Source organism: Acromyrmex echinatior, chromosome 2 (genome assembly GCF_024713525.1).
Source record: "Acromyrmex echinatior isolate Ae372 chromosome 2, ASM2471352v2, whole genome shotgun sequence".
Classification (NCBI taxonomy): domain Eukaryota; kingdom Metazoa; phylum Arthropoda; class Insecta; order Hymenoptera; family Formicidae; genus Acromyrmex; species Acromyrmex echinatior.
The window spans coordinates 21501596-21527063 of record NC_141853.1 but is presented as its reverse complement, the minus strand read 5'-3'; the positions used below and the strand labels follow the sequence as shown (position 1 = coordinate 21527063).

Here is a 25468-nt window from a genome sequence, read left to right as displayed (position 1 = left end):
TCAATCAAGTTCGAACGGCCCGCTCGTCGTCGCCTCCAGTCGTCTCGTATCCTGGTTTACTTCAGCGACGTTTGGTGGCACATCGCGATTCGCGACGACACGTTGCGCATCCGCGTGATGTATTCGCGTCTCTCGAGGTCTTCGTCGAACATGCGCATGTTCATGCAATGTCCATGTCAAGCGTAGTGCGAGGGGAATAATATTTTGGCTTTCGGGGGCCTAAAATTAGCCGGAAAATGGTAAGCGTTCGAGAAAAATGTGATTGTATGCCGACAAGATCATGCTTGTGTCGCGTTATTCGACTAATCGGTCTGTCTTCTCGTCCTGGAGTTTTGAACCTTCGTTTTTGAGTTTTTAGAATAACCTATCTCCCACATTATAATGATATTTTTCATATTCACGTTGATCTCGTCACCCGGGACGATGGAGCAACGCGAAATTTCACTTTGTTGCTCTTCCCCTCCCACTATCTCTCAACTTTAAAAATATGGTTGCATTAAAATGATCTCTGATGCAATGCAAAACCGTCTCGACATATCATAGTGTGTTTTGAATGATATACAAGCTGTCATTTTTGCATATATGACTTTCAGACAGCCAAGATAACTGCTTTTGAATTAAGATCGTAGAATATTCTATTGGCACTTTAATTATAACGTAAAGAGTTCAGAATTATATTGGTGTCGCTTTCACTTTTACTTACTATTACTTTTTTATTTTTAAATTAATGATAAAAAAGTTTATAGCATTCATTTTATTTATGTTGCAGCATAAGTTAAAATTTTCACAAAGGGACAAAGTGAAAAAATTTATAACATTTACACAAACTGGAGAGCAAACTGCGATATATTGTTTAGCCCAAAATGATTGGAAACTGGATCTCGCTAGTGATAATTACTTCCAAAATCCAGAAGCTTATTATAAAGAACCGAAAAATTCTGTTGACAAAAAGAAATTGGAAATATTGTATAGCAAATACCAAGGTATATATGATATATTAGTAAGAATTCATTAGTCTATTATTTATATGTTTAATGTTAATAAATAAATTATAATTATTATCTTACAGATCCAAGTGAACCTAATAAAATTACTGCGGATGGTATCATGAAATTTCTTGATGACTTGAATCTAAGTCCTGAGAGTAAATTAGTTCTAATCATTGCGTGGAAATTTCGTGCCGAAACACAATGTGAATTCACTAAAGAAGAGTTTATGAATGGAATGGTGGACTTGGGGTAAATATTAACTTCTTTGATATACGTCTGTGAAGGTTGAATAAAAAAGAAATGTGCTGTGAATGTGCGTTACATTTTTCATCGTCAGACATGTGTATACAAATATAACTATTTTCATAATTATTTTCAGTGTGGATAGTATAGATAAGCTAAAAGCGCGATTAGGTAGTTTAGAAAATGATTTAAGGGATCCTCTAAAATTCAAGGATTTTTATCATTTTACATTTAATTATGCAAAAAATGCGGGACAGAAAGGCTTAGATTTGGATATGGCAATTGCATATTGGAATATTGTATTAGATGATAAATTTAAATTTCTTCAATTATGGTGTCAATTCTTACAGGTGAGTAAATTTTGGATGTTGCTTTTGAATTTACTTTTTTGGCAAGTTATTTTAAAATAATAAACTGATGTATTCTAGGAACATCATAAAAGATCAATTCCAAAAGACACATGGAACTTATTATTAGACTTTGCACTTATGATCAATTCGGACATGAGTAATTATGATGAAGAAGGTGCCTGGCCTGTGTTAATCGATGATTTTGTAGAATGGGCACAACCTCGAGTTCGTCAGTCTCTCTAACGATTTTCTTTTTTTTTGCAACATTCTCGCACATGATAACTTTATTCGTTTACAAAAGATATATTTTTAAAATTATTTTGTGAAATATTTTTTTCCAATGACGACTTTGTTTTACTTTTTAAAATTGATTAGAGACAAATTAATGCACATAATATAATGAATCATAGTATATACCATATAGCATCTTGTAATATGCATTCTCAACAATTTACAATATATCGCTTCAGTAGACAATACAATTTCATTTGCTAAAATATGTAAAGAGAGAAAGTCTTGAGTGTTTGTTTAAAAAAATAATAGTTATTTCCTTTTATTTATTAAGTTCAAGTTGTGTGAAATCTACTAACCACTAGATACTTGTACAATAATTTAATTACAACTTTTGTTTTATCTTCAAAGAGAAAAAAGCATTGCCTTGAAATTGATCATATTGTACAAAAGTAATATATGTGTGAGATGTTTATTTACATGTGGGAATGTAACAGAAAGTTGCTCAACTACCATCGGTAGTATTTGCAAGCAATTAAAAAACTCGACGTTTTTTTGAAATATGTCGGAAGCAAAATTGAAAGAGAAATTAGTCCATACGTTCCTGTAGATAGTAATTTCTAGAAATTGCGTTGTTGAAGAAATTGTTATTAAATAAATTCTACGATACTCTATTACACGACACTTAGAATGTATATAAAAACATAAAGAGAAAGAAATCTGTATTTTAGACATTATACTATTTCGGCATCATTCTATTTATTTTTTTATATTCAATCAGATTATAACGATGAGAAGATAAAGAGAAATTTGTTTCTCATATGTACATTAGAAGAAAGATTACTTGTATACAATATACTTATGAAACTTTATATAACATTGTTCTAAAGACAAAATATAATTTTTTTTATAAACTTAATATAATAGTTTTCATTTTCAATTATATAGTATAAGTTCATTTATGGAATTCTTATATAAAAAATCATTTGTGATGTTCTTTACAGATTTGATTCTCTTAACAAGTTTATCGTAGGCATTTTGTATGTTAAATATTATCCCTTGTAACTACATTCTATAAAAATTTAGCGCAGCAATATATTTAGATTTTTATCTACACAAAATATGTGGAGATTATAAAGACATAATGTAAAAATTATTTATTATCGTAAATTGGAAAAATTGTTAGGAAATCAAAATATTGCAGCTCTATATATATATATATATATATATATATATATATATATATATAAACAATAAAATATATAAACAAAATTGTGAAACGAAAACTTTGGAATATAAAATTATCTCGTCCACGCGTTTTTGATTAAATTTTATAAATATAAAATAAAAATAGACAAAAGGAGAAAAATCTCAATAAATATATAAAGCAGTATAAACTTATTATTGTATGTAGTTACATATCGCCAGGGATATACGTTTGCACAATGCTAAACTCAAAATAGAATATATTATTATTCGAAAATAAGGAAATTTATATTCGAATATTATTTTCGGATATAATTTTCCTTAATAGTTTCAACATCGTGCAGACAATACATTGTTTTACCAGCCTTAGGAGAAACAGAAAGTAAATTGTACATAATGTAAATAAATATATCAATCTATTCAGTGCGTCTCTGTTTAAATAAACTGCTGAATAAATATACACCATATTTCGTGTATATTATCTCTATGTGTTTAAATGAATATTAAATAAAAAGTTCTGCTAAAAGTCCACAATTATATTTCGTGTGTGTATTATTTATTATAAGTTAAAAAAAAATAATTTATTTTCTAAATTTATAATCGGCAAGAAATATAATTATTAATAAAACGTCAGTATTTAGTTATAAAAATGATTACATTTTACAAGATTTTTTACATTCGCATAAAATTCTATTATGGCCATTGCATTGTGCATTGGAATATAAGAAAGCTAATTCATATTTATTAGCATGTATATTGTAACAATTTTTTAATACATCCTGAATATACCAATTGCATAATGATTCCAATCTATCGATAGTTGTCTGCATCATATATTTTTTTTTTCAATTATTAAAAGAAACATAACATTTGTATTTACATTGTATCCTTTAATATTCATTAAAGTCTAAAATTTACTTACCTGAGCTATGACTAATCCATGATTTGAATTGTCAGTAGTGTGACTGTGCGAATCAAACAAAGTGACCTATGAATAAAACTTGGGTCTTATTTGTACAGGATGATCATTAATTATATGTGTCAACATTTTAAAAAGTAAATCTAGTTGAAAACAAAAAATGTGCTATATGTGATTATTTATTTAGACGATCACCAACTAAGATATGGATATATAATTAAGACTACTATGTAATTGATTTCTATTGATTATAGCTACACGTGTGCTTACCTTACTTGTAGTTTCTTGAAATATAAATAATATAGTACGTCCACATGTGATAAGCAGCATAAACAGAGTGTGACATTTTGGATTTTTATACCAGTCATGTAAAAATATGTTTATATTTTTGTATAGGCTTGTTTCTATCTCTTCATGAAAGATATTGAATTTCTGAGGAAGTTATTATGTATATATTATTCAAGTGTAAGATGTATATATTCAAAAATTTTTCTATTGGTTCAGAAATATAAGTTGAATAAGAAATCAATAATTTTTTAATTGAATATTAATAAACTTACAGTATACAGTTACACACACATACACACACGCGCGCGCACGCACACACACACACACACACACACACACACACACACACACACACATGTATATGTATGTCTATTAGGATATAATTCATATTAAATATTCCTATCATACCCATTCTTTTAATATATTTAAGCTCTTGCCCCCATGTTTTAAAGCATCTTCAGTATTCAAATACGGATGTGATATAAGCCTTTTCTTAATAAGCCACGCATGAATAGTGTTACCCTCAATTATCGCCTCTGCCACAATAATATTTAATCTCAGGCAGTTTTCTATATCATAAATCGATACATTTCCTCTTAAGATTCGTACAGCCACAAGTAAACATATAAGTGTACAGGCTTCACTTACTGGGGATTATTCAATAAAAAAGTGTTATTGATAGTGTGATATATGAGAGTATACAGATATTCTCAATTTGATATAAGTAACAAAGTATAATTACGTTTTTGTCCTGGTGGATAACGGCTTTGTGTAAATTCAGGTTGATACCATAATATATCTACTTCGTTATTAAAACAGTTTTTCATGTATGACGGAAAGTGACAGCTAAATAGTGGTGGTAAAGTCATAATTACAAAAATATTTTTTATTCCATATGTTTCTCATTACTTATTAATTTTGTTACCAAATACATCTCTTTGTGATTCATATTTATTTCTTTCCAAAAAAGTTTAATGTATATATATATATATATATATATATATATACATATATAAGTCAAGACATTTTGGATGCCAAATTTTGTATAATAATTGGGTTATAATTGTATGAAAAATAGCTGCATTCATTAGATACAAATTAATTGTTTCGTTTCAAGCAATTGAATTAATCAATTTAAGTTATGTTCCGCTACAGTACTGAAAATCTATAGTTCATGTTATGTATAATATTATAGATATTCAAATATTGATAATGTGTATGTATAAAAAAACTGATTTACTGCCTTAATGAATCGGAAAATCATTTTGGAGAAGGAAAAAATGAAGAAGAAGACGAATAGAACGCGTAATGTATAACACGGCTTTTAAAAAGTATAATTTATATTGTTCTTAAAATAATAATTTACTAAAAATAACTTTTGTAATGATTTTGTTGCCGAAATAATTGCACAATTGAGAAAAGCGATACAGCTTTTTTAATATATTGTACTTTACAATCTATATTTTCAGAACATATTTCCAGCTTACTTAATAAGAGAATAAATGAGAGCGAGAGAAAGTTATTATTTGATATTTATTATATTTTATAACAAAACACATTTTATTAATTGAATTTCTTTTTAATGACATTTCTTGCAGTGACATATTGATTATTGATCGATAATTTTAAAACATGATTTTCTTTAAAGCGATATAAATTTCATCATTTTATTCTTTTATAAAAAGCATATTGTTCCTATGAATAATTCTTTTAGCATTTAGCATTTAAAAAGAATGTATGAAATTCAGTTTCAAATATATGCATATGCGAATGTATGTATTATCATAAAAAGTATGTGATAATATATTTTTAATGAGATAAGATATAAAAGCGTCTGTGCTACACGTGTAAATAATATGACTTTACAATTATGAAACTAATAATCTATTCAAGATTAGTCAATGTGTTATATGTCCAAGATAACACAAAAATGGAAGTATATTCCATGAATATAAAAACAAAAAACATATTTATATATTTACATATAGGCTACGTTCTGTTATTCTACGAGTAGTGAAAAATCTATGGTATACGTAATATAATAGATTTCCAGTACTTGTAATGAATAACGTAGCCATAATTTATTGTAAAAATAGAAATATGATAAAAATCAAATGAGGTACATTGCATTATAATAGAAACTGATACACGATGTTAGCTAAAAATTTAAATTTCTAAATTGACACATTGTAAAATGCAATATTAAAAATATATTTCAAATTAAGTACTCATTCAAATTAAAGCCTTCTCGTCAATTTTTCTTTTATAATATTAATAGCATATTAATTTTTGCGAATAAAATATTTTACCATTCTTATATTTACTTTTTATAAAATTTTCATCAAATTTGTTTTCTATTTTCAATAAAAATTTGTCAGTTTTTTAAGCAAATCATATGCGTGCTATGAATATGATTTATTTTAAGTCAGTTCAGCACTGCAATTATCTTCTAAATCGTTAGTTTATTATGAATAAATTTATATTTTTCTAAATGTATATTACACCTGACTTCTGTTTCAAATAAACGTTTTGTCTTTTATATTTGTCACTGTTATTACAAAGATGTGAAAATCGTTTTCATAAATCTTCTATATCATATTTTCGCACATTGGATTCATTAATCTGAAAGCAACATATAAGTTTTGTTTATTATATAGTATTCTATAAAAAACGTCCAATTAAACTTTCTTCAAGTTTTAATCAAATAATCATATAAATATATTGTAAAGAACGGTAATGATTAAAAAAATGCTATTTATAATTTATAAAGTTTATTGTTATCTATTTTTTTAATTTAAAATTAAAATAAACAGTACTCACCAGTGATCAGAATGATCTATATGTAGCTGGGTAACGTGTTGGTATACTTGTGGTAAGAAGACGTGACCAATGTTCCCATCCCAGAAGCTTTGCAATTTCAATGCATTTTTCATCAATTTCTTTTAATTGTTTTTCTTCATAATAGCGTGTCAATAATTTCAAATAACGTCCATAATGATTATTGATGTGTGCATGCCATAGAGATAAAATAACAACCTAAAGAAGATATAGAAATAGATTATCTATCTTATTTATCATTTTATAATGTACTTATTAATTATCTAACGTTTATTCGAGTGGATGTATACAAGATGTTTCTAAATAAGTATGAAAAATTTTAAATGATACTTTGTCGAAAATTAAGAAAGATTTTTTTATATAAACATGTACTCTTATATATATATCTCTGAGGAGTTACACTCCTTTAAAGGAGGAAGTAAAAATTAAGTTTTTTTTTATTAATAAGTCCTTTTTACTAGAGAAAAATGTTCATTAAATTTCATTTTTCTAACTTTATCTTTCGTTCAAAATTTAACAAAACATAAAAACTTAATTTTTATCCTTTGAAGAAGGGGAAGATTAAAAATTAAATGTGTACTTCTAATCTCTTCTATAAGGATAATATATTACTTTTGTGTATTTTAAAAGATGGATTTAAAAATAATAATATTATTTTTACCTTATTGTCAGTAGGTTCAGCGAATTTCTGTACTTCTTGCCAATGATGTGTAACACTTTCAAGCAAATGTTCGAAGGATCCATCTCCTTCTCCAGTTTTTGTTCCATGTACATACAATCGTGCCAATGCACACCCTTTTCTCACTAATCCTTCAATCAAACTGTTTTTTTGCTTCTCCATAGTTACTTTGATTTTAGCCGCATCAGGACGCTGATCGTTTTTCAATCCATAATATGCTAATAACTTATCTTGATCAATATTAGTGATCACAGAGTCAGCAACTGTTATTATTTGATTAGCAAACGCAATAGCGTTTTCTGAAAGATCATTTTGTGGTACATGTCGCCGTGCCTCCGAAGAATCCAACGATATCAACATGGCAGTGTGGACAGGCAAATGATCTGAGAAGGCACCCTTCAATTCTCCGTACAATGTATTGGTGTGATCACCAGGTTCTGTTACAAACAAGAACAGAATTCATTAGTATTAATTCGTAAAAATAAATTTTCAATTAATAATGTATAATATATAATAAATGTCATATATATTAAAGATCACGTTTGCATACATGTAGATATTCATGTTAGATTTTTTTATATTATATGATAACAAATGTCAGTGTTCTCAAATAAATTATGTATGCTGTTAATGTAAATAGTTTGTTTTATTATAAACATAGTAAAAGGATAAAAAGTAATCATGGATACATATTTAACATATAAATATTTGTAGAAAGTTAAATAAATGCAACAATTGCAATTACATGCTTGAAAGAATACATGTATCTTATATGGATATAAAAAAGAACATAAATATTATGGAGAAAAATACATAAATGTTCACATTTTAAATTCAATCCAACTTACTTATTGATGGTGCTAATTGATGGAATATAAACCGGAAAAAAAGATAAAAAATATATATATGATAGTACTAAACTAAATAATATTAAATTACTCTAAATTTATATTTATTATATATCTAAACATTACAATATCTAAATGATTACCAAATTTAGCAAGGTAATTGCATTTTAAATCTCTTAATGCTTCCTGATATTCATCCCACTTTGTAGTTTTCTCTTTCTCAGATTTAGCAGTAGGGCTGACATTTTTCTTGGCAGGCTCAGATATGATATATTTAAATACGTGACTATCCACCTTCTTCCCAATATCATCTTTACAGAAAGTCAATGTACCTTGAAGATAACTACCAGGGGTAGCGTATTTGGATACTCTTTGTAAAAAGAAAAGAAAAATATATAATGTATATCAAGTAATTAAAATTATATATTTTAATAATAAATATAGCAGTTTCTGTTATTTTATTTTTGTTATATGTATTACATGCTGAAGCTAAATAGAATGAAAGAAAATAGAATACTGTAAGAAGAGCGTAATAGTGATAATATATATAACAGAATATAATCTCGCAGAGAAATAATACACTCCATTCATATCAAATGTACTAATACATTACATTAGCAAACAAAAGCATAATTTATACATGTAAAAAGTCAAATCATTTCTTGTGGAATCAAATATTCGCAAGTAATAAAAGTTGACAATCAAATTTGAAGAAACAATTATATAAATATAGATATGAAATCTCTATGAAGAAACTTTTTTAATTTGCAACATTTTTGAAAAACAGTAACGTCAAACTAATTGAAAGTAGAAAAAGCAATAGTTTTTAATATATACGTAGGCAAATTTTTTTATAAAACTTATTTATATTAACTATATAAGTTTGATTACGTGTATTGTTTGTAATAAACATAGATCAGAATTGACATTATTTATCCAATATATGTTGATGTATCTGCTTTAACTAAGAATGAAAAAGGAATAAAAATTTGCCTATGTAAAATTGCCTTTTTTAAATGTACCTTTTCTTGCAATAAGTAATATCTTGATATTGTATCTTATATGCAATATCTTGATTAAAGACAGACATAAGCATGCATTTAAAAATATGTTGTCATATAACTGAATAGCAAATGTCCTTGATTTTATTATAAAGCTTTCAAAGTATGTATAAAATTGTATTATAAACTCACTTGTTTTCAGTGCTGCAATGTAAGATGAAAAAAAAATTATCTTAATAGCATTTCAGCACTAAATAATATATTATATTATCAAATATCTCCAAATAAATGTCACAGAATTTACAGGTATGTATAAATTTTTTAATCAATTTGACATCAATGTTTTTTTAACGAAAACGCACTCACGCGCGCACATATGTGTGCGCGCGCGCGCGCGCGCGCGCGCGCGTGTGTGTGTGTGTGTGTGTGTGTGTATGTACAATTTTTCTTATTTACAATTTGATTTATAAGCAATAGAAAATAAAAAACTTTATAGGAATTGAGTTTCAAAACGGAAAATTAAAATTATATTACTTATACAAATTTCGTTTTAATAAAATTTTAACACAAAAATCAATATTAAATATAATATTTGACATATAAATGTAACATATTTAAAAAATAAAGAATTATATAAAAAAAATTCCAATAAACTTTTTACTAAGAAAAAGAGATACTAAATTGGTCAAAGAAAATGTGTGTAAATTTTATGACATCAATTTAGAAACATCTTACATATATATATATAAAATATTGAATTATAATATTTTCATAAACGTTTTTAATGTACACGTATGCATAAAATATATTTGTTCATATAAAAACGTTCATATAAATATTTTCATTCGTATATATTTAACTTGATAATCAATAAAACCGTAAAAAAAATTACTAAGTAAAACTCAAAGAATATTTTACATTCAAGCATAGTACTATGATATTTTCAAGTTGTAAAATTATTAAGAGTTTATAAACAAAATATTTTTATATACAAAAATATAAAATTTTATATAGATAGAATATTTCAAAGTATATATTTTTTTATATTTTAAACATACAATTTATCAATATATGAAACAAGCAATAAAGATGATATTGAGAGTACATCAATAATTTACTTTTAATATACGAGATGTTTGGAAAATAATGATCTTTCGCACACAAGCAGAATGGAGTAAACTAAGAAAAAAAGTTCTCTACTATTTTGCAATTTTCGCAATAGTTAACAAGATATTAATTGCCAAAAATTGACGAAAATTGATTTTCAATAATTTTTTACTCAAATACTATCAACTTTATAGAAAAATTGCAAAAGACGAAAATTGTTTTTTTTTCTTCTCATAAAACTCTACGAATTTTTTCAGAATTTTTCTATCAACTTTTTAGTACTACATTTTTCTCATTTTTACCAAATGAGAAAATACAGTATTAAAAAATTTTGAAAAAATTCTAAAAAGAGCTTTCTTAGAGCTCTATAAGAAGAAAATAAACAATTTTTGTCTCTTGCAGTTTTTCTGTAAAGTTAATAATATTTGAGTAAAAAATTATTGAAGATCAATTTTCGTCAATTTTTGGCAATTAATCTTATTAACTATTGCGAAAATTACAAAATGGACTGAGGATTTTTCTTCTCAATTTAGTCCATTCTGCCTCTATATGAAAGATTTATCATTATTTTCCAAATCTCCTGTATATTTGTATACATACATATAATGTATTTTAATATAAATTATATGCAAAAGTATATATATGATATGTGTACAACGTAAAAGTGTGTTAAAATGTATAAAAATTTAGATTTCTAAATTAAAATTATGAGTGCATACATAAAATAATCAACTAACCTATAGTATAAATTTTTAAGATAAAATGTTGCAATTAAAAACCTTGAATATTTTAGAAACTATTTAGAAATTTCCAATTATAAAATTTTCTTTATAGATAACTTTCATAGTTGTAGATTAGTCTTATGCAAATAATTATTAAATATTTAACTACATCTATTATTATTATCGACAAATTTAGAAATGTCAAACTACATTAATTTACGTATATCTATAACACAAATACTAAGAAAAAATATTATATATACAGATATAAATGTAAACACTCACTTGCTTTCATTAGACAGTGGAGTAATATACAGAGGAAGAATATGGCCAGGTGGAATACATGCAGCAACCATTTTTTTTCCACCAATAATGGCTTGCGATTGATTGGCATAAATATCCAAATTAATTGGTGTACTAAGCTTTTGACTCAATAGTAACGGCATGTCTGTCAATCTTTCCAACAAATCCTTTTTCTCATGACGTATATGCATTTTCAAAGTATAATCTCCCTTTTCTAATTTATGAATTGTATACTGTAATAAATTAATATTATTTTCATATGTTAAATAAAACCGTACTGGGCCAAATTCCATATTTAGATCTTGGAATTATTATATTAGTGTTGTGAAAAATATACAATCTTGAATATATTTTTATTATTAAAGAAATATTATCATGTATATATTACATACATAATACATAAAAAAGTTAATGTACTTATATAACGACAAATGCAGTACAATATTTCATTATATTTTTTTAAATATTAAAATAAAAACTCACTTTAGATGGATATGCATCTCCACAACTTATCAATTGTTTATTACTGTCGTAAATCATCCACATTTGGCTTTCATATTCGCTTTCATACAACAAGTCACTAAGCAATGCAGCATTTGGTGTGACCTCAGTTGATTTTGCCGAGTGGAATGTGTATGTTAGTTGTAATTCATATATTTGTCGTGATGGTGGAATAATATCACGTGCTCGTAAAGGAGCAATTTTCGATTCATTAGGCCTATAATGTTACATGTTAAAGTATATCTCGTAATCATTAGTATAAAAATAAGATGCAAAATATCAAGTAAAACATACTTTAAGACTTGAACAGATGTCTTCAGAGAAATATTGGGTACAATTTCTTCGTTTCTAAGAGAGCTACGTAATTCAAGACGATTTATTCCATCTCCAGATAGCATTGTAAGATTACCATTTATCATATGAATTCCATGAAATTCTATAGAATAATCAATAAACATATCGCCAAGATTTGCCCAATACTTTGCGATAACTACTTCTAAAATTAATCCACCCTGAAAAAATTATTTGCATATACAGATATAATAAACTAAACAATTACAAACATTGTACTTTTTAAGAATGTGTTTATACATCTTTAATATAAATATTTTATACCTGAACAGCAAATGGTTGAATAGTTTCCGATTGAGATGTAACACTTATTATTCTGTTAACTTCAAGAGTTTTACAGGCTAAACGAGGTTTTAATTGAATAGTGTGCATCACAAATCTACCAGTCTTATCCTTTTCTGTGCTTTTTAATCTGAGAACTGATTTAAACATATAAAAAATAAAATATAATGTATATAATGTTGTCTAAATTACATTAAATAATTTTTTATGATAAGATTATCTTTAATATATTACCTGCCCAAGTAGCATCTTCTGGAACAAGAATAAAATGACGCTGAATTGTATTAGGTTTAAATAATACATTTGTGTATGTTAAGTCTGGAAGAAGTGCAGTCTTCGGTATTGTCATTGGCTGGACAACAGTTACCGGAATTTGAAATACTGGTCCTTTCGCGATATTAGTTACGTCATACGCTCGTACACTAAAAATTGTAAGAATGCAAACTTATAATTGCAATTACTTTAAACTAGTTAAGATAATGATACAATTTAAAATAACTATTTTTACCTAGTAGCATGAACACCTTCTGGTAAATTAGTAGCATCAACCCTAATAGCAAAAGCACGAGGCATATGCATCAAGTCCAGATGTGTCGGAAATTGAACCCAGGAAGCATCACACACCAGTGTTAGCTTCAGATTAAAATCTATTTTGCGTGCTGGATCTACAAAATGACATAAATTTATTTGTACAAAAATATTATTTTATATATCATTTTATTAAAATATTAATTAAAATATTTTATATAGCATTTTATTAAAATATTAATTAAAATATTTTATATAGCATTTTATTAAAATATTATTTTATATTCGTTCTAGAGAAATATGATATCGTGATAATAAAAATAAAAAAAGAACAATTACATAAAATCATTATGTATTATGTTACCTATATTTTCGCTATTTATAAATACTGGTTCGACTGTAATTGCAAAATCCTTTGCACGATCAATGACACCTGTTCTCATATGAATGCCTTTAGAATTATTAACGCCGCAATTGACAGCAAAGCGTACGTCTCTTTCGGGTGCATCACAACACGAAATGAGATTATCAAATGCACGTTCGACTTGTAATAGGCCAGAGCCTTGTGCAAATGGATCTAAATTGGGTACATAAAGAGCAGTATTCTCAAGCGCCCTTTTTATACTATAAGGAGAATATAAAGAATCTTTGGCAAGAAGACCCGATATAAGAACCGCTGAAAATATAAAAGTATGTCATAAAAATATTTTTATAATCATATCAAAATTTAATGTCATAGATATATATAGAAATTTCAATACACACCAACTGCTCCAGTAACATGTGGACTTGCCATACTCGTACCATTCATAAGTTGACTTTTTCTAAGAGTAAAATTTGGAACGCTGGTAATGGCACCTCCTGGTGCACATACTGTTACACCAGCACCTCCATCTATCATTGGGCCACGGGAGGACCAAGTATATGGCATGCCTGGCATTTTTTCTCTTAAAGAATATTCGGCTACCATCATATCAGGTGATACGTAAGCACCAACACTAATAATACTGTTTGAACTGATGTCTGGAGGAGTTCCTATATATTTTTTAAAGTATTTAGATGTAAGATATCAAGACACATAGCACAAAAAACTAAATATATTTTGTATTGATAATATTAATATAAAGTGTAGCAATAAAATTAAATTTTAAGAAGCTGATATAATAGAATGTGTGTAAAAAGAGAATAAAGAATTTTATATTTACCAATGGTACACAAAGCTGGGCCCAGATTGCCAGCAGATGCAACCCATGTTACACCATATTCATCAATAACTTCATTCATTAATTCTCCTATTCTACCTGTATTTGACCAATGAGCATGTTCACCATAACTCATGTTTATAACGTGAACCTTCTCTTTACGTTGCATTATATGGATCATTGCCCGCACAACTGAAGTTCCAGTTTCCATTGTGCCAATACGACCATCACCGACAGTAAGCGAAATAATTTGGGCTCCTGGTGCCACTCCATTCAATTCTGGATTATCAGGAAAATATGCAGCTGCTATTGATGCTACATGTGTCCCATGACTCGCTGCAATATAATTTAATTAAAGTCTAATAGAAAAATCGGGCATTTAATTTTATAAAACTTTAATAAAATTTTTGTCGTACTTACAGCATAAGCTGACAATTTCCAATGTATTGCCTTCATCATGAATATTAATACTAATATTTAACTGGTCTTCTTGTGTAAGAGGAGTAAAATCTCTCGTGATAGAATATTCACCAAGAAAAACGCCAGTTTCTAAGTTACCCACTTCAGAAGTATCAATACATGCTCTGTCATAGAAAAAATAAACATCAAATCAAACAAGTAAATATAATGTAATTTAAATTTTAAATAAATAGGTATGTGAATATTTAGGCTTATCACATACTCGAAATATGATTACCTCCAAATATTACCATCGTGGAAAACAACGCAATCGTAAGTAGGTCCTACATCACAATACTTTTTTTCAATATTATTCAATACTTCAACTCGAGCTTCAAACTCTTCTTTTTGCAGTCTTTCTTCCAAAGTCGATAATTGTGGATTTTTATTCTCAAATTCCTATATATTATATTTAAGAATATTATATAACTAATATTTATAAAGTAAACTTACATTATTAATTAGTTAATTATTAATTAAAAAATGAATACTGTATTCATATCAGTTTATTTAATAAAAAACATATAAACAGGACAATACATATTTTAATAAAGGTACAAAAAACATCTGCTTATAATAATTTAATTCAACATATAAAATATTTTCAATTCTCTTTCTCTCTCTCTCTCTTTCTCTTTCTCTCTAACAAATTTTTTTACGTTAATGATATATTTTTATATCTTCAATTTCTTGTATAATATATATCTTTAAAATTTTTTACATGCCTTCTTAAACACTTAGAAATTAATATTTATAAATTATATACTATAAAAATGTCATAAAATTAATAAAAATGTTACACATATATGTATCATTCACAATATAATAGACTTTGCTTAAGTAGATATTATATAATAGAATCAATGGCTTTACAATAGATCAATCTGCCAAATACAAATATAGCATTAGATACAGATCACTGTGACATGTTGTGAAATAGCGGCCTCATTTAATTGCATGGTTTGACATGCATTCCTATCTTTGGATCACACATGGACTAATATTCTAATTATAATACTATTCAGAGACATTTCTATTGATTTTTAATTCTTGTGACATTTTAATAACATTGTAATTATTTATATAAATTAAAGACAAAATAACAACTTGATGTTGAAAAATTTCAATAAATATATTTTAAACATCACAGAGTGAGATGGATAATTAATAACAAAGAGATTAATAACATTCAATTCGGTTAAAATTCTCATATATCCAAGTTTGAAAAGTTGTAAGTATATATAAAGAATCAAGTGAATTATAATCCGTTTTTTAAACAAATATAAAAAATTAACATATTTTAATACAAAATATTTTACCTGTAATTGTCTGGAGGCTTCTGCAAATGCTGCTTTATGTCCATCATCCCAAAGACGCTTCTTGCGTTCTGCTACTACTCTTTCCTTTAGTTTATTAGGATATAATGAATACAGATTCTTTAAACCGATATGATATTCTCCACTAGGGTTATTCCAATTAGATGGAACCTAAATAATAAATAATAATCAAATGTTGCAATTAATATATATAAATTGTTATAATAAACATCTGTTTTATTTTATTTACAGTTACACATTATTATGACGTTAATATATATATATATATATATATATATATATATATATATATATATATATATATATACTTACACATTCTGCTATATAGTTAATATAATTTGATTAATTTTACACTTACTTATACTTTTGTAACTAACAATTTAAAATTCTAAAAAGTATCATTAGGTTATAAATAAAAAAATTTAAAGTGTCATTTTCTATATAATATGATATCTTTTCTATACAATAAAACAGTTTACATAAACAGAATACAATACACATACCTTTAATTTACGACCAGTCAGGCCAGTTATATATCCATCAGGTGCTTGAACAACTTTGCTAGTGTCTACATCCCCTGCTCCGCTACAGTCAAATCTCTCAATAATTTTGGGTTTTCCATCTGAAGTCACCTAAATCCCATATGTATTGATTTATAGATAACAATATTTATTTTTTCACTAAAGTTTTTAATAAAGTTTTTAATAAAGTATTGTTAAAGTTTTATTAAAAATTTAATAATGTGTGTGTTCTATAGAGCTTTAACAATATTTTAATTATTAAAGATTTAATAAAGACTATCGAAAATAAAATATGCATAAAAAAATAAAAATAAAAATAATACTAAAATGCGATTTAAAAAAATTTGTTATTAATTAAATATACTGACAAAAATTATGGTAATGTGAGAATAGTTATACAAATTTGAAATTACTGTGAAAAAGCTCAGCCGCAATTAAATTAAATTTATTATTGACATAACAAAGTTCATTCAACAACTTTCTGTCATTCCATAAGATTTTCTCATAATCGATCATATTGAGCAAACAGCATGACTTTTATCTTTTGGTGGAGATAGTTGATGAAATCCGGGAAACATCTCGAACAAAAAAATTAAGGAGCGAATGAAGGATAGAACTGATACTCGTCGAGACAGATTTACTTAAAAATTTTGCATTCGCGTTTCGAAGAAAAGACGGTTCTTGTGCAAAGAGAATTAGCATCGTGAGGAGCTAATTTTTTTGAGAGGCGTGTCAACCAACTAACCAATACTAACTAATGTCCGAATTCACCCTTGGCTTACCTGCATACCCGGGGCTCCGGGGTCCACCCCCGAGTCCAGTATCGCAATGACAACACCTCGTCCATCGTACTCCGGATACTTAGTAAGAAACTGAGTGACACCTGTCTCTTTTTTAGGCAGCAGGCCCCAAACAGGAAAGTTACAATCGATGACGTCTGCCATGTTTCAAGTGCCACCGTGACTGCAGGAAAACCACCCGAGATGTTTCCTTTGTACTGTCGTATAGCCTTATATATTAATCGAAGAACTGGCTCTGCGCCTGCGTGTACAGTTGAGAGTTGAGATACATCAGTTTTTGAGGTTAGATTAGGTTAAAGGCGGACGATATCGATATGCGTCCGTGCCGTTGCCGATGGCCTATAATTTTATGTTAATTTTGTTATATATAGATGACTGTTATGTAGGTGCTTTACGAATAAATATGCGACTCGATAAATTATTGCCGTAAAGATGCATTTTTTTTACGATTCCCACTTGCATGGATAACTGGAGTATATGTCATGACAATAATAATGAGAGTGCAATTTTATAACTCAAATATTATTCTCAATATAATATGTATATATAATATCTATATATTATGCTATATATAATACGATAATATTCGATATATATATATATAAATCAATCGTCAGGATAATATATATTACAATAATTGTAGTATATAAAATTAATATTATTACATTATAAAATAATAATTATATATATTTAAAGGCACAGTCAATTTTTAATTAATTCTGCCATACAAATTTAAATACGAAAAATAAATGAAAAATACAATCTGACTTCTATGATAGCAAAAATTCATTGTTAAAACTTTCACAAGTAATGTAATTTAATTTCTTCAACAGTTTTTTCATACAGTTCAAAACAATAGAAAAATATTAAAAATCATGCATTGAAATTCAATAATCCAAGTTATTGACAGAAGGTACAAAATTATGCATTACTGACGAAGGATAATATCACGATACAACGGAGAGCAAATCTCAAAATTTTTGAATATCTCTGCTTAGATGGCGACACTCGTATCTCCAAGCACGTTGCGTCAATAAGCATCGAGCACGTCGCGTGCAGGTGCGTCTCGGAGCGATCGAATTACAGACTTTTATACTATATATATATATATATATATATATATATATATATATATATATATATATATACACAGAAGTTTGTCGATACAGTGGATGAAACACGCGTTTAGTCGGTGTCCGTTGGTGTCCGTGTACTGTGGAGGTTATGTTCCCTCGCCCCGTGTGTATATTTTGAATTGGTAATTAAAACTGGGAACGTATTATATGAAAGTGTTCGGAATGGATTTCGATCGGAGTTATTCCGTTTTCCCTAGAAAAACAGAAATCTAGAGGGCAACAGAATAATTCCCATCGGAATCCTTTCCAAATAATCCCATAATATACGTACTTACGTAGTGCACGCACTGTACTCGACTCCTCGAACGCGTGTTTCCCGTGTCACGCGGGAGAACGCAACGATCGGTGTCCGTCGAGTCACGACGGGAGTGACGTAAGCACAATTTAAAACGAGTCATGTGTAAATTTAAAGCATGGTTATCACGCAACGGAAGATGAAGCAGGTTGCGATCTTTGCAATTTGCGCACTGCTGGGTGAGTCTTTTCGATAGGTTATGAGAGCCAAGAACGAGGAGCATCATCGGAGATCCGAACAAGCTCGGAATATGTTTTGACTCTTTTGCGTCGCGAACTACTTGATTTATTTATTACGACTGATACGCCACACGGTCAGACAATAAATTCAGCGATTGCGCGATCTCGTTTGATCTCGTTTGCTTCTCTGTTTAGTTTCGCGAATTCATCAAGCGATTCTTCGAATTCTTTGAATTCCTTTTCATCCCGTTCCTTCCACATTATTATCATTTATTCGTCAACATTATTCAGAGTATCGTTTTTCTCATTTATGTCTCATGGTACGTTTACATAACGATAACTTTATGATTCCATCTGCACTCTACTATCGTTAAAATTAAAAATACTAGAAATCAACGATGCTGCGTTATAAGAATAACAAAATATTTTAATGTGTATGTCGTGTGTTTATCTCTCGTGCGTAAAACTCGACCTTAACTCCGAAAAATAAAATATACGATTGAAAGTTTTTCTGATAGTTATAACAAATCGTTGCAAGAATGACTTTCCGTTAACTAAAATGAGAGGCAAACATGTCGATTTAATTTTTTGACATTTTCTTGTTTCTATATCAATTTAATTAAGCATGTAAAGGCCTATTTTACGATTTGAATTATTGCCAGTTAATTATTAATATCGGTAATTATACATCGCGATCGTCATATTATTGAGACGTATGATCGTAATTTTATCGATAACCAAGTTCTAATTTCAATCAAAATCGTTATGAAGAAAACGAAATGCCTCTTATTTTTTCTCTTCAAAAATAATTCCGCAAAAATAATTTTTCCAAAAATGTGCATGTAGATACAGTTTTTGTAGGAATTTATTAAAAATAGAAGACAAAAAAGAAATGGGTCAAATATAAATTTTATTTTATTTTTTCCTAATTTTTATTCTTAGAACTAGAAAAAGATAAAGTTAGTTAATCTATATATGTTTATTTCTACTTTTATTAAAATTATTTTCCTCTGTCTTATTCATTTCCATCAATACAGATTAATTTTAATCTTTTATATTCATTTCTGCCAATGTAGAGCCAGATTAAGTTTATAACTCGATTTAACTTGTTTATCTTTTCTAGTTCTAAGAATTAGAAAAAGATAGAGTATAGCAAACAGACCAAAATTATTTTCTTCTATTGTTTATTTTTACCCAATATAGATCAACTGTGATGGTAGATTTCCGTTAGCTCACATTTCGATATCATACATTCACTCACATCGGCCTAGAAACTTTCCAATATACCAATCAGAAAATTTTATGTTAAATTGGCCAATTAACGATATGAGAGCAATTGGATTTCTCGCAGTTTTAATCTCGGTTTAATTTATTCTGTATCTTTTTCTAGTTCTAAGAATTCGTATTTAACACGATTTCTTTCTCATATCCTTTTTTCAATCGATTTCTATATACAAATATAATTATATATGCACACTTCTGGAGCAGCAAAATTATTTTTGCATGCCTCTGTAAATAACGATCGGAAAGCTTTCTCTGAGCGCGACTGTATGCAGCATATAATTTATGTAATTTACGTATTTATGTAACATTGGACCGTTCGCATCGAGCACCATCGAATGCCGAACAAGAATTGGAGAATAAGGCAATTTGTAGAGCAGGCAAATTTTTTTGAGGATTAACCGCTGCGGTTACTCGAGATCCATACACTATTATTAGTAATGATATGTTATATAAAAAAGTTAAATATTATGAGAAGCAAAAAATTTATTGTTTTGTCAGTCTGAAAAATCTTGCATAAATTTACAATTAATTACGATTATCAATGTAATTTGTAATTGTAACAACGACCACGGAAACTCATATACATTTTACTTGTATTTGATTTATTTTTGGAGTCACAAAACTTTTTATTTTTATATCAATATAATTATTATATTGTTGAAAATTAATGCATAAAAAACAGGTCTTTTGGATTAATAATGTCGTTTTTTATATTTGTATCAGTCTTAGGTTTTTATAAAACTCTGGTGACTACGGAAGAGGAACGATCTTTCAATCGTGGTCGACACCGCGCCGTGCTCGGAGTAAATAAAGCTAATTTAGATAAAAACGAGCTCGAGGTTGCGACGCAAAAGATTCACGATGTTGAGGATGACGGAGACATCAGGGACATCGAGGAGGCGAAAGTTCGGATCCGCGAGCTGGAGGGTAAACTCCAACATCTGGAGGCAGCAATTAAGAATGGAGTGGCAAAGGACTTCCCAACGGTGAAGTTCCTAAATTATAAGAATCGGAAACGAATCCTGGTGACGGGCGGTGCGGGTTTTGTTGGTTCCCATCTGGTGGATCGTCTGATGCTCGCCGGGCACGAGGTAATAGTCGTCGACAATTTCTTCACCGGCAGAAAGCGGAACGTGGAGCACTGGGTCGGTCACGAGAACTTCGAGCTGGTGCATCACGATATCGTAAGGCCATTATATCTAGAAGTAGATGAAATCTATCATCTCGCTAGCCCGGCCAGTCCGCCACACTATATGCTAAATCCTGTGAAAACGATCAAGACAAATACCTTAGGCACTATAAATATGCTTGGTGAGTTAACAGTATGGAACCGAATTTGAAAATTGAAGATATGAATTGAAGATATTCAATGTTATTAATTTATTGACGACATTTTAGGACTCGCGAAACGAGTCGGTGCACGAGTATTAATTGCGAGCACGTCGGAAGTGTACGGGGATCCTAACGAACATCCGCAAGCAGAAACTTACTGGGGTCATGTTAATCCCATCGGTAAGATTCTGTGTGATGTAAATACTATTTTTTTTTTTCTTTAAATTGTAGAAGATACTCTAATGATGGGTATATTTGAAATATAGGTCCGCGGGCATGCTATGACGAGGGAAAACGAGTTGCTGAGACATTGAGCTATGCTTACATGAGACACGAAGGTGTCTCGGTCCGAGTTGCACGAATTTTCAACACTTTTGGTCCGAGAATGCATATGAATGATGGTCGTGTCGTGTCGAATTTTATCATCCAGGCTTTACAAAATGAATCGATCACGATATACGGCAGTGGAAAACAGACACGATCGTTTCAATATGTTTCCGATCTGGTGGATGGATTGGTAGCATTAATGGCATCTAATTATACACTTCCTGTAAATATTGGAAATCCTGAAGAGCAAACTATTGAAAGTAAGAGTTATCCCAATTATGCTACATTTTTCCCAACATTTGTTTGTAATATTTATTGAAATTTAACATTCCAATTTGTCGCAGAATTTGCGCGTGTAATAAAGAGTTTGGTGGGTGCTACCAGTGAAATAGTCGAACTCGCGGCGGTTGAGGATGATCCACAGAGAAGAAGACCGGACATTAGTAGAGCTAAAAAATATTTAAACTGGGAGCCTAAAGTTCCTTTGGCTGAAGGCTTGAAGAAAACTATAGTATATTTCGCAAAGGAATTACAAAGGACAAAGCACTCTCAAAAAAACAGTTTTAAACAATCTTCATACAAAAATGATCACGATATTGTAGAACAACTTTAGAAATTCAAGTATAATGTGATACGATTAATGTATCCACTTTCAGAAGTGGCGTGAAAGTGCCATTAAGCTATGGACCAGTATGTGCCAAAAAATCCCCGTCCAATTTAAATTTTGCATAATTCGTATAATCAATCAATACATATACATACACATACATACAATATGCAATCATTTAATTAAATAGACTCGAATTTCTTCCAGTCAGATATATATGTTCTTTGTAGCAATAGTTTAAAATATATTTTTATTCCTTTTTCCATGACTCCATAGTTCTCTTTCTTTTTATTATTTTTAATTCTAAATATATATTTTAAAATATATTTGTAATACACATCAAGGGCTGTGTTCCAAATTTACTGCCAGCATTGAAAATACTACAATTTACATCACGTGCACTATAGATTTTCAGTACTGACAGTCAATTTTGGAATACTGCTTAAGTATGATTTGTAAATGTATTTTTATCTTTATTTTTATTTTGTTTATTAACATTTAAATTTATGCATTAATTTAAATTGATAAATTGTTATCTTTTATTTGTCTATTATTTATAGAAGCAAAACTGAAAAATGGTGCTGGTGAATACGAAGACATTGTTTTCTTCTTTTATATATTATTGATCGTGTATTAGCTTGGACGTAAAATAATTTGCTTAGATATAATATTTATATATAGCTAGGAAATGTTGTTTAATTTTGACTCATTTATTACAGTTATAATAGTGATATTATCGATAATGTGTACTTGCAATAAAACTTCAAAGAATGTTATTAAGTTACTCAATTATAGTTGTAATGAACATTCGCGAACTCTTGTACAATATGATTGAAATGGATCTAATGCCGACAAAATAGTTTGTCATTTGTAATTTATATTGTAGTTATATGATACATAAAATATAGATATAGTTATAAAATGTGAGGCTGTAATAACAACGTATAAGAGAAAGTAATTTTATATTTTATATATAAGTGTAGAACAAAAAATACTTTTATGATAATGCAACTATTTACAATGTAACTTATATAATGTAATTAATTCTTATATTGTCATTATCAAAAATTATGTAATATTAGTTTATCATGGCAAATTCTTTTCCTACAAGTGTAAAAATAAAATTGATGCGAAGTAAGTATGATGTAAATAACTAAGCAAAAATGTATGAAAATGTCTTTGTATCAAAATGCAAATTTAAAAAATATAATGATATATACTCTAAATATGAATATATACCCATATGTATCTATAATTAAATATATATAGTTAAAATACATATACAGTAAAATTCTCTGTTTATCCGAGCTTGTCGAGAGGATACAATTCTGAATGGTTCGGATAATAGAGATTCACTACTTTTCTCCTCTATTAGTACTTATTATTCCGATGACTGATAATAAGAGCCGATGTTCAGAAAACTAGTCGAGCATATCGAGGTATCTTATTTGAACTATGACGCCATAATTCACGTACAAATTATTAGAGATATTTGGATCTGTGAGTATGAATTGTTTATTTAATAAATGAATGGGTTGTAGATAAACGAAATTCTATTATAATCGATTAAATAAGCATATATTTTATCTTTATTTAGTAAAACATATGTCTTTATTTATTTTAGCTATATTTTTCTATTTTTATTTTACTTTTTTCTTGAAACATGATTTTATATGGAAGAGATAATAAGCTAGCTCCAAGAAGAATAACAAAATTACCGAATCAAATTACGAAATCTATTTAAAATTAATTCCATTTAAATGAATTAATCGAAATTTAATATGCATGACAATAACTATAATTTTATAAAATAAAGTTTAATCAAACCGCTCTTTTACTTCCTGTAAGGCGAATCTTTCTGATTTTTATTAACCGATTAAACAATATAATTTCATTATGTATGCATGATTATTTGCGAGGCAATGCAATCCAAGACGGATGAAATTCCAAATGAGAGAATTGTCTGTGTCGCTTAGAGCGATTATTTGAAGGGTTGATTAGTCGTAATAAATGTCGCGTGGGCTATGACAGGGCGCGCGTGGTTGGTCGTCTTATCTCTTCAGGAAAAGACGAACGGAAGGTGAAAAGAGCACTAAATGGAAAAGAGAAAGAAAGAGAGAGAGAAGCGAACCTCGGTTATTCTTAACGATAATGATCGCGTCCGGGATATACGGCAACTCGATTGGCGCAAACGAAAGTGCCGCCCGAGGGTGATGATGACGATGATGATCTAATCGTTACAAAGGCGTTCATGAGGTCTGTTGAAACGCGAGGGAACATGTGAATGATATAAGATTACGTATTAAAAAGAAAAAAATGAATCAATTTATAGATGTAATAGATATAGATAGATATAGCGCATTCCTTGATCTTAACTCCGTGGTTCATTAGAAAGAAACATGTATTCATCAACTTTTTATCAATTCTATCAGCATCTTTCTTCAACTCGATACTTCAGACAGAAAGAATAACATAATTCAAGCTACCTCATTCTTTCTACATTGATAGTGACAATTTCTTAAGAATGCGCAATCCATTCTTAATACGTACGTAAAAAGACCAAGTGAAAGAATTCCAAGAATGCGCAACAATTTGTTCACCAC

At 28.6% G+C, this 25468-nt stretch overlaps 4 protein-coding genes across 7 annotated transcripts; 2 read left to right on the top strand and 2 right to left on the bottom strand.

Moving 5' to 3' along the window:
* The first annotated feature begins 100 nt into the window (after positions 1-100).
* Positions 101-3558, top strand: SCCRO (defective in cullin neddylation 1 domain containing SCCRO). 2 transcript variants are annotated; one of them, XM_011070285.2, is made up of 5 exons: positions 101-239; positions 770-983; positions 1070-1238; positions 1369-1582; positions 1661-3558. In XM_011070285.2, the coding sequence occupies exons 1-5, from the start codon at positions 237-239 to the stop codon at positions 1823-1825; spliced, it is 765 nt and encodes a 254-aa protein (XP_011068587.1). In that variant the 5' UTR covers positions 101-236; the 3' UTR covers positions 1826-3558. The 2 variants fall into 2 exon arrangements, with proteins under 2 accessions (XP_011068587.1, XP_011068586.2); XM_011070284.2 differs by lacking the exon at positions 101-239 and having other exon boundaries at positions 713-983.
* On the bottom strand, positions 3235-5178 carry LOC105154626 (uncharacterized). The gene is made up of 5 exons (XM_011070283.2): positions 4969-5178; positions 4635-4873; positions 4209-4370; positions 3942-4007; positions 3235-3843 (listed from the first exon to the last, which is right to left on the bottom strand). The coding sequence occupies exons 1-5, from the start codon at positions 5093-5095 to the stop codon at positions 3673-3675; spliced, it is 765 nt and encodes a 254-aa protein (XP_011068585.2). The 5' UTR covers positions 5096-5178; the 3' UTR covers positions 3235-3672.
* Positions 5179-5745: 567 nt separating this feature from the next.
* LOC105154625 (tripeptidyl-peptidase 2) lies at positions 5746-18198 on the bottom strand. Of its 2 annotated transcripts, XM_011070280.2 has the most exons (19): positions 17688-18198; positions 16888-17016; positions 16367-16534; positions 15286-15446; positions 15009-15172; positions 14592-14924; positions 14152-14421; positions 13751-14062; positions 13367-13523; positions 13093-13280; positions 12841-12995; positions 12520-12737; positions 12208-12442; positions 11707-11957; positions 8735-8961; positions 8592-8603; positions 7726-8180; positions 7047-7262; positions 5746-6848 (listed from the first exon to the last, which is right to left on the bottom strand). In XM_011070280.2, the coding sequence occupies exons 1-18, from the start codon at positions 17847-17849 to the stop codon at positions 7053-7055; spliced, it is 3807 nt and encodes a 1268-aa protein (XP_011068582.1). In that variant the 5' UTR covers positions 17850-18198; the 3' UTR covers positions 5746-6848; positions 7047-7052. The 2 variants fall into 2 exon arrangements, with proteins under 2 accessions (XP_011068582.1, XP_011068583.1); XM_011070281.2 differs by lacking the exon at positions 8592-8603 and having other exon boundaries at positions 17688-18195.
* Positions 18199-18748: 550 nt separating this feature from the next.
* On the top strand, positions 18749-24091 carry Uxs (UDP-xylose synthase). 2 transcript variants are annotated; one of them, XM_087402731.1, is made up of 7 exons: positions 18749-18764; positions 18875-18963; positions 19254-19315; positions 21323-21910; positions 21998-22111; positions 22198-22518; positions 22603-24091. In XM_087402731.1, the coding sequence occupies exons 2-7, from the start codon at positions 18878-18880 to the stop codon at positions 22869-22871; spliced, it is 1440 nt and encodes a 479-aa protein (XP_087258857.1). In that variant the 5' UTR covers positions 18749-18764; positions 18875-18877; the 3' UTR covers positions 22872-24091. The 2 variants fall into 2 exon arrangements, with proteins under 2 accessions (XP_087258857.1, XP_011068578.1); XM_011070276.2 differs by lacking the exon at positions 18749-18764 and having other exon boundaries at positions 18853-18963; positions 19121-19315.
* Positions 24092-25468: the final 1377 nt, after the last annotated feature.